The sequence below is a fragment of the Physella acuta genome, unplaced genomic scaffold, assembly GCF_028476545.2.
Source record: "Physella acuta isolate Inbredline_101_S28 unplaced genomic scaffold, ASM2847654v3 ptg000516l, whole genome shotgun sequence".
In the NCBI taxonomy this organism is placed as follows: Eukaryota; Metazoa; Mollusca; class Gastropoda; family Physidae; genus Physella; species Physella acuta.
This window is the reverse complement of record NW_026732035.1, coordinates 594,311-604,597: the sequence shown is the minus strand read 5'-3', so window position 1 is coordinate 604,597 and position 10,287 is coordinate 594,311. Positions and strand designations below refer to the sequence as shown.

Genomic DNA, 10,287 nt, shown 5'->3' with positions numbered 1-10,287 from the left:
TAAACAAACCGAGTAAAGCGAATTTACATTTAGCACTTTAATATAGGTGCCTCTCACAGTAAGCTTTTCGGTTATTCCCGATTTTATATTTCGAGGCAATGCGTCATTTGTTGTGACTGCTCTCTAGACGTATACCGAAAGTAGGTCACCAACGGATAGAAAAAAAATTAATGTAAATAAATTGCCAAAAATAATCCTGATTATTAATTAGTTCTCTAACGTTTTGCAGGTATGGTTATACTTGTATAAAAATTAATTTTTCATCGTATTCATTTGTTGATAGATTATTATAAAAAATGTTAACAATAAAGCCCAATAACATGACAGAGATTGATGACTTATTCTATATTTGGCAGCAGGAGGATTCTCTTTACGTGTTTTCATAACGGGAAATCCCGATATTTAAACTGTCATTGCAGGTAATTTTACCTTTGATGGGGATTCTGTTTTGACCCGTCTCAAGCGGGTAGGGTTACGTGTTAAGTAAAAAGCTATTCTAGGAGATTTTCTGCCAACCGGATATATTTTTAGCATATTCTAGAATTCTCTGGTTCACTGAATTTAAAACCAAAAGTGATGGGGTAACATACTATATTAAAAAGAATTAGGTCATGTCTATTTTTGTCTAGCCTTTCATGGCTTAACCCACAAATTGATACACATGTTAGTCACATGACTTGTACAACGCTTCATTAGACAGATGGAGACAGCTGATTATAAACTCCGTGGGTTAAGCTGGTATGTATCTCAGATTTGGTGTGGTAGATTTACATCTACGCGATAATACGATTGAGTTACTAGTTGGGGGGGGGGGGGGGAATAAAGTTCCTTATCAAAACTTTCGGTCTACGGGGCAAGTGAAGTAGAGTTGACTTGTTTCTGTGACCTCTACATTTGAAGAGATAGTGTGGTGGGTGGGGGGAAAAGAAAGCAAATTTTGTTTTATTTTATTGCGACAGCATATTGTTCATCTGGCTTGGTACTTAGTGAAAAATAAACTGTACTGGTATAAAAATAAAAATGTACATGTATAAAAATAAACTGCACCATGTACTTCTTTAAAAAAAACGTTAAATCACTTTCTACATCAACATTTGTGTCAACGTATTCACCCAACAGTTTAAGGTGAACATTCACCAAAGAAAGAACCTGGTTTTATATTATGGCATTATGCCACACCTACCTCCACTCATAATCCCTTTCAACAATTTATAAAAAAAATAATCCACAATATCTGTAACGTAACTGAAGTGTTTACACAGGAATATTATGGGATTCATACTTGCTACTATTAGCAATCTAAAGGTGGCAAAAAATGTAAGGCCTACTACATATTTTTAGCTAATAGCAATCTAGTCGTGAATAAAATATCTTACTACACATAGGAATCCGGGCATGAATAAATCAGGCACAGATGTAAAGAAACTGAACGAGAAGTGACGTAGGTTACAACTATTTCAATAAGTTAGGCCGTCAAAATTATTTCGGGAAAGAAAATGACTGGTGACATGCTTAAACTACATGTATACCGTTCGAACACAACCTCATTTTCACCCCATCCAACACACAACCCACCCACATACACAGAACTCACAACCAACATACACAACACATCATGCTACCAAGAGAAATCACAACAAAACAAGCTGTGAAGATTCGTTTTAATTAGTTGCCTCAAATTATCTCTACACATTTCATTCTAAATCTTTAGTTTCTTTACACTGCTACTTTTAAAAATTCATTTAAACAATTCATGCTCCTCATCAAAAGTACATCTACTAAGTTAAAAACACGAGCAAGTCTATAACAAATGCAAGTTTACAACATCAAATACAATCTTACTTTAATCAAACTACATGAAAACAAAACATCACTACAGAAACAAAATAAACTGCACATCCAGAACTGCACATTCAAAACAAAATTTCACTTTGTTCTAGTAAAAATATAGCTCAGATCTAGTTAAAATCATCGTCATACTTCGTTGACCCAAAATTCTATTTCCTTTTTACACCGCTATCTGCCTTCTTGTTTACATCGGAGCTCTTTGTTTTTCCAATGAAAGTCATGTGACGTATGTCCTTGATGAAGATGTCCAGCTCATTGTTGGAGGGCGACACCTGCACGTCAGGGGCGTCCATCAGGAGGACGAACTTGGCGTAGAACATCACCAGATTGAGCGCCTTGATCTCCCCGCGATTCTTCAGTATGACGTGGATGTGGGCCTGACCCCCGAGGATATCCTGAAACAAAATGGCGATGGAATTACTCAAAGTAAAATGGATAGCAAAGCTGTGAAGTAAAAGGTCCTTGGGGGTGGAGGAGTTTATAGGCCACCGAAGAATCAGGTACCCAATAGAGCTGGGTGAACTCGGGGAAGTTCTACAGACACCATATCGCGTATTCGAGATTTTCAAGTTGGTAATCGTGCGCTGTACCACACGACCACGCCGTGATATTGTCTAATAAAGACAGGTAATACAAAATTTAAATTGGTCGGGGAGGTGACTAGAGTATTACAGGATCTTATCAGGAACAACATATCTTTTATTATCAACACAAACAAGTTGAACACCTGGAGAAAAATAAAGTTTACCTGTGTTTTTATTAGCATGTAAAATGGAGGATGGGTGCAGCGAGCCACTTCAAGAATTTGCAGGATGATGACGTATTTTCCTCCCAGGACTCGATCTACAACAATAAGTTTACAGGTGTCAACATACAAGTGTCAACATACAAGTGTCAACATACAAGTGTCAACATACAAGTGTCAACATACAAGTGTCAACATACAAGTGTCAACATACAAGTGTCAACATACAAGTGTCAACATACAAGTGTCAACATACAAGTGTCAACATACAAGTGTCAACATACAAGTGTCAACATACAAGTGTCAACATACAAGTGTCAACATACAAGTGTCAACATACAAGTGTCAACATACAAGTGTCAACATACAAGTGTCAACATACAAGTGTCAACATACAAGTGTCAACATACAAGTGTCAACATACAAGTGTCAACATACAAGTGTCAACATACAAGTGTCAACATACAAGTGTCAACATACAAGTGTCAACATACAAGTGTCAACATACAAGTGTCAACATACAAGTGTCAACATACAAGTGTCAACATACAAGTGTCAACATACAAGTGTCAACATACAAGTGTCAACATACAAGTGTCAACATACAAGTGTCAACATACAAGTGTCAACATACAAGCGGGAAAAACGATCGAATGTACAACAATAAGTTTACAAGTGTCAACATACAAGCGGGAAAAACGATCGAATGTACAACAATAAGTTTACAAGTGTCAACATACAAGTGTCAACATACAAGTGGGAAAAATGAACGAGATAGATCACTAGCAGCACAGGTTTGAGTACACTTTAACAAGTAACACTCCGCTACTAAAGTACGCGATGCGTTCTTGAATCCTTCAGTCTGTCCCGATACATACACAGGTCAAGGTAAGACAATCGTAATGCAGGTGTGTGATGGGGGAGGGGGTCATTAATGTTTTACCATTATAGAGGAGAGGGGAAAGGGAGTTCAAAATTATGCATTCATTTAGAGTCGACCCATGATCACTATAACGTTTTTTTATAATGATGGGTGGGTGAATAATTTAATAGGTATCTGTTCAGTATAGTTAGCACCTGCTAAACTTTAACGCTGACTGATACCCGCCTCAGCAGGTTGTAATACCTGACTTACAGCTGCCCTTACAGGTTGTAATACCTGACTTACAGCTGCCCTTACAGGTTGTAATGCCTGACTTACAGCTGCCCTTACAGGTTGTAATGCCTGACTTACAGCTGCCCTTACAGGTTGTAATGCCTGACTTACAGCTGCCCTTACAGGTTGTAATGCCTGACTTACATCTGCCCTTACAGGTTGTAATGCCTGACTTACAGCTGCCCTTACAGGTTGTAATGCCTGACTTACAGCTGCCCTTACAGGTTGTAATGCCTGACTTACATCTGCCCTTACAGGTTGTAATGCCTGACTTACATCTGCCCTTACAGGTTGTAATACCTGACTTACATCTGCCCTTACAGGTTGTAATACCTGACTTACACCTGCCCCTACAGGACATAGTACCTGACTTACACCTGAATCCTATGGGGAGAAGTCCAAGATAACACGACATGCCCACATAACCCAGCTTGTGGTAGATCTCATCCTTGAAGGTCTGTGGTATCCGGCTTTTAGCAAAATTGAACAAGTAGATCCTTTCTGCAAGAGGATAAAGCAGATTTAAGTTTAAATGTCGACAGTAAAGAAAGTTTCCTCACAAAAATATATCGATACAACATTAAGCCCACTCTCCTTTACATTCCCTCTACTACTGCTGAGTGTTCAATGGTCCAGCTTTTGGTTGGTTCACTTATGGGTTATCACTCAACCATTCCCACTGATTTATTTCTGCTAGGAAGTTTTTTGTAAAGAGTGGAAGGAGTGGGGGATGGGAACAATGTTCTGTGTTTAATGTTAAATAGTGGGGGAAAAAAACCTTAATATACCGGCACTCGTGAAACTTCCGAGACTTAGTTACCTGCAGACTTCATGAGGGTTGTAGAGTAGGGTCATCTAACACTTGACTCCCATATTTGGTAACAGTGGGGGAGAACATGACACAATCGATAAAATAATGGGGTACTGCAGACTTATACCAGGTAAAGTAAACGTGGCACCAACTTGCTGCGTGATTTTATGAGCGTCCCTTTGTTTCCACCTACTTCAAGTAAAGGGGATATGGTACCAAGTAAAAGGGGATATGGTACCAAATAAAAGGGGCGTGGCACCAAGTAAAGGGGGCGTGGCACCAAGTAAAGGGGGCGTGGCACCAAGTAAAGGGGGCGTGGCACCAAGTAAAGGGGGCGCGGCGCCAAGTAAAGGGGGCGTGGCGCCAAGTAAAGGGGGCGTGGCACCAAATAAAGGGGCGTGACACCAAATAAAGGGGCGTGGCACAAAGTAAGGGGGTGTGGCACCAACTTACTGCACGCCACTTTATGAGTGTCCTTGTGCTTTCTCTGACACTCCTCTCGGCAGTAGCAGGCCGCCTGACACTTGTCGCACCTCATCATGAGGTACCCTTCAGTGTGGCACCAGCTACAGCCGCCCAGGTACCTCCACGCCTGCCAGATGGCGAACCTCCGGCTGTAGCGCACCACGTCCTGTCTTTTGCTGGGTGTTGACGTCATTTCCGGTTCCATGAGACCAGGTATGAAGTCGTCTGAATGTTTATTGTCTTGAAAGTTTAAACGTGGTATAGTCTTTGTAATCAGCAACATCTTGAGTTCTGTAATTAAAAAAAAAAACAACTGGTGATATTTGAGTGACCATTAAATTAAGACCTGTTTTATGCTGTTTTTAGTATAATAAAGGGGTTAGCGTAGGAGCTAGAATTGTAGTTAAAGACTTATGTAAGATTTGTACCAGTATCCGAAAATGGGAAAATAGAACAGTCTTTAAAAAGTCTTAAAAAATTGGGGCAGGTGTAGATTAAATTACTGGTAGTTAAATACAAATGTCTTTACCATCAATGATAACCATATCCCTTACACATTCCTTAACCCAATTATGACATTTGACGGACATGGGTTATACCGTAAAACCAACACTCAGAAAGTATTGACAGTATACTGTCAATAGCATTAGCGTCCTTTTCTGAGAATATTCCATTTGTATGTCATAAACGGAAACTTCATTGATGAACAATAATAGGAAAAATAATTCTAGCAACCTATCACCCTCTTTTTTTGGAAATGTCCATGATCGGTATCTACCTCCACCCCCACTAGTCCCCGAATAAAATAAAATTTATAGATTGAATATACACTTTTACCAAGTTCCCTCCCCACCCCTCTCCCCTCCTGGAGAAAAAGTCTGAAAAACACTGGTTGTAAAAAAAAATTCGTGCTATGATTAAAACATTACTTCCTGCAACAATCTGTTATTACAGCTATTTAAAAAAAAAGCCGTGGAAACTAAAATGTAGAATAATTCTGTAACTGCACCTTAAATTTGACTCCGGTAGAGCAAACAGCCAGCTAAAGTCTCGACACGCTCCGACCTGCCGATACGTTGAGTGGTAGATGTTGTTTACAGTCACGGTGTGGAGTGAACTAAACTCAGGACACAACACACCGCACAATCAGCTCGTGCGTGTCACTCGTGACGTCAACAGCACAGTTCACGTTGACCACACACGAGAAAACGTGCTGACTCCATCTCTACCAACCCGCCCCCACAATCAGGCGTTAGTCATGGTGATAGTAGAACCCCCTCCCCCCATGCCCGATTGTCCACCCAGCCATGATAGGGTAGGAGAAAGTAAACCACGACTGACCACACAATCCCCTCTCTTGCCTGAAGCTGATTAAGTCCCCTACCCCATGATAAACAAGATCACTCTACACAGCGATATAGGGCCTCACGTAGAAAAAATCTACCTGATATCCTTCAACACAAGGGCCATAATTTATTCCACGACGGTCAACCTTCAACAATGGATTATTTATAGATGGTATAGTACTATTTTTATATGAAAATAATAAAGAAAAAAACAGTCGATTTTTACATTTCCAAATTTATTTCATTGGTATGAACTGAACATTGCTGAATTGTTGATAAATAGGTACATTTCACATAACGTTATATTGAACAAAACAAATACGTCGGCGTATAAGCATATAGTTCATATAGTCATAACTGCAGATATACACTAAAAATAATTAGTCTCACTAGCATACTAGCTACATTGTAGCAGTCTCACTTCCATACTAGCTACATTGTAGCAGTCTCACTTCTATACTAGCTACACTGTAGCAGACTCACGAGCATACTAGCTACATTGCAGCAGTCTCACTTCCATACTAGCTACATTGTAGCAGTCTCACTTCTATACTAGCTACACTGTAGCAGACTCACTAGCATACTAGCTACATTGTAGCAGTCTCACTTCTATACTAGCTACATTGTAGCAGTCTCACTTCTATACTAGCTACATTGTAGTATTCTCACTTCCATGCTAGCTACATTGTAGCAGTCTCACTTCTATACTAGCTACATTGTAGCAGTCTCACTTCTATACTAGCTACATTGTAGCAGTCTCACTTCTATACTAGCTACATTGTAGTATTCTCACTTCCATACTAGCTACATTGTAGCAGACTCACTTCCATGCTAGCTACATTGTAGTATTCTCACTTCCATACTAGCTACATTGCAGCAGTCTCACTTCTATACTAGCTACATTGTAGCAGTCTCACTTCTATACTAGCTACACTGTAGCAGACTCACTAGCATACTAGCTACATTGTAGCACAGTCTCACTTCCATACTAGCTACAAAACGTCACAGATGCCACTACAGTTCACAGATGACGCCATAGTTCACAAATGACATCACACTTCACAACCGACGTCACAGATGACGTCACAGTTCACATATGACGTAACAAATGCCGTGACCGATGACGTGACGTTTCACGTGTTGAGCCCCAGAAACATGACCTGCCTGAGGTCACTAATTGTGACCTGACACGTCTTGTCTGAGGTCATCACCATGGCAGCCTTAAGGATCAACATAAAGGCGTCCTTCAGCAGACGATACCTCAGGGCCTGCTGCTGATCCCGGTCTTCCAGTCTGAAGAAAATGGTTGCCGTGTAATTTGTTACGTCCTGTGGAACAGAATCACAATTCTATTACTGAAGCAAGTAGTTTATTTCTTAACTTATAAAATGGAAATACAAAACCGTTCTAAAATAATTTAAAAACAGTGTGCATGTCATTAAACCCAACTAAAGATGTGTTTAAATGATGGACAAACTGCGACCTACCCGTACGGTGAAGGTCAAGGACTTGGTCCAGATTTCCATGGAGATCTCTGTCACCTGAACTAATACAGGTGACCTTTGACCTAGAATACGAGCTGCAGAAGAGAATGGATAGTTTAGTACTTCAACGACATTAGAACACATTTAACTACCGTTTAATTTTAATTTATTCGTTTTGTAGAGAATATCTTCAGATCTAGTATTTTATCTACAAATTACGAAGTATTTTAATTAACTGTTCTCAGTAGCTGAATCATGAAGGCTATTGGGTTATTGGTGAACGATTGCTGGTTGTTCAGATGGGTAACTGACAAACTGATGTCCTAGACAGTAGCGTAGCGAGGGGGGGGGGGGGGCCGGGGGGGGGGGGACATATGTCCCCGGGCGCCGACCTTAGGGGGCGCCAAAATGGGTTGGAAAAATAAATTGAAAGGTTGAGGGGGGTGCAAATCGAAAGTTTAAGGGGGGGGGGGTGCAAATCGAAATCTCGAGGGGGGGGGGGGGGGCGGTGCAAATCGAAAGTTTGAGGGGGGTTGCAAATCGAAATCTCGAGAGGGGGGGTGCAAATCGAAAAGTTTGTCCCCGGGCGCCGGGAAGGGTCGATACGCCTCTGGTCCTAGATCCCTATCTGGATGTTTAAGGTACATTTTCGGTGGTTTGGTAAGTGACTTGCCTCGTATTGTGTCAGGTATTACCTCGTACTGTGTCAGGTATTACCTCGTATTGTGTCATGTATTACCTCGTATTGTGTCAGGTATTAGCTCGTATTGTGTCAGGTATTACCTCGTATTGTGTCAGGTATTACCTCGTATTGTGTCAGGTATTACCTCGTATTGTGTCATGTATTACCTCGTATTGTGTCAGGTATTAGCTCGTATTGTGTCAGGTATTACCTCGTATTGTGTCAGGTATTACCTCGTATTGTGTCAGGTATTAGCTCGTATTGTGTCAGGTATTACCTCGTATTGTGTCAGGTATTACCTCGTATTGTGTCATGTATTACCTCGTATTGTGTCAGGTATTAGCTCGTATTGTGTCAGGTATTACCTCGTATTGTGTCAGGTATTACCTCGTATTGTGTCAGGTATTACCTCGTATTGTGTCATGTATTACCTCGTATTGTGTCAGGTATTACCTCGTATTGTGTCAGGTATGCTTGCGATGAAAAAACTGACCCCTCCAGGAAAGCTGAACATCATAGGCTGCAAAATTTGGCTGACCCGTTGTCTAGCTGTCAAAAACTGGGATATGCGCTCTGTTAAAATAGTATATATATATATATATATATATATATATATATATATATATATATATATATATATATATATATATATATATATATATATATATATATATATATATATATATATAGCATACAATCTAGATTACATCAATATATTTACTTAAATACAATTTTAAATAGCTTAAAGAATAATCGTTGAAAATGTATAGGGTTTAGAAAAATAAATAATATAGCTCGACAACTTCAGCATGTAGATGTTTTTAGTCCAACTGTTAACTAAACATAAAAACATGTACACGTTTTCTGAGTAAAAAGTTTCGCAGCAGCCAGAATTTTGTAATTTATATACCTACATGATAACCTGTAGGTCTACTACAGCGACTAGACTACGTCCACAAAATGAGTGCTGACTTAACAGATTAGACAACATTAACAGGGAGAGTGTTGCTATCTTACCACACATGTCCTTGTGCCGCCCAAAATCCGACGCCTGACACGTCTGGTTGCAGTAGTGCACCAATGTGCACCGCGTGCACTTCTTCAGCTGACCACTGTCCGCCTGACAGAAAGAACATTTCTCTTTCAGCATTTTCAGACCTTCCGGTTCCAGAAGTGGGTGACCGTACAGGTTATTTATAGATGACCCCGCATCCTGATTGGTTGGTTTTTCTGTGGGCATTCTCGCTCTGAACACTTTAGCTCACCAACGTGTCTTAGGCCAGCTACTAAATACTTGATTCTGTAGCTTCAAATACAACACCAACCTGACTCATTGAAGATAATAAGATTTTATTATTAGATTAAAACACACGCACAAACAGTGTTTCTTCCTGACTTTTTTCTCCGTGGGGGGGGGGGGGGCACTTGAAAATTTCGAATTTTGAGGGGGGGGGGCGGACTAAAACTTCAGGGGTCGGACAATGTTAAAACTAAATATTTTCTTATAAATTCCATTTCGTTCGGGGGAGGGGGGGCGGTAGACTTTCTACGGGGGGAGGGGGGCTCCCCGAAGAGATGACTGGAAGAAACTCTGCGCGCAAACACCACTATATACACACTAAAACATACACTTACACTCACGTATATTACATACATATTCACACACAAACCCGCAACATTCAGACATACGTAATCACATACATGTACACACGTATACTAATTTCACACACTAATAACCACACACAGATAA

General features: G+C 40.3%; 2 protein-coding genes across 3 annotated transcripts; both read right to left on the bottom strand.

Moving 5' to 3' along the window:
- Window positions 1-1,654: 1,654 nt before the first annotated feature.
- Window positions 1,655-6,142, bottom strand: LOC131944939 (uncharacterized). 2 transcript variants are annotated; one of them, XM_059305842.1, is made up of 5 exons: window positions 6,035-6,142; window positions 5,014-5,316; window positions 4,116-4,250; window positions 2,597-2,691; window positions 1,655-2,243 (listed from the first exon to the last, which is right to left on the bottom strand). In XM_059305842.1, exons 2-5 carry the CDS (start codon window positions 5,306-5,308, stop codon window positions 1,998-2,000), a joined length of 771 nt encoding a protein of 256 aa, XP_059161825.1. In that variant the 5' UTR covers window positions 5,309-5,316; window positions 6,035-6,142; the 3' UTR covers window positions 1,655-1,997. The 2 variants fall into 2 exon arrangements, with proteins under 2 accessions (XP_059161825.1, XP_059161826.1); XM_059305843.1 differs by having other exon boundaries at window positions 4,125-4,250.
- A 1,206-nt stretch (window positions 6,143-7,348) lies between these two features.
- Window positions 7,349-9,854, bottom strand: LOC131944957 (uncharacterized). The gene is made up of 4 exons (XM_059305877.1): window positions 9,555-9,854; window positions 8,991-9,110; window positions 7,859-7,950; window positions 7,349-7,699 (listed from the first exon to the last, which is right to left on the bottom strand). The coding sequence occupies exons 1-4, from the start codon at window positions 9,775-9,777 to the stop codon at window positions 7,505-7,507; spliced, it is 630 nt and encodes a 209-aa protein (XP_059161860.1). The 5' UTR covers window positions 9,778-9,854; the 3' UTR covers window positions 7,349-7,504.
- Between the last annotated feature and the right edge of the window lie 433 nt (window positions 9,855-10,287).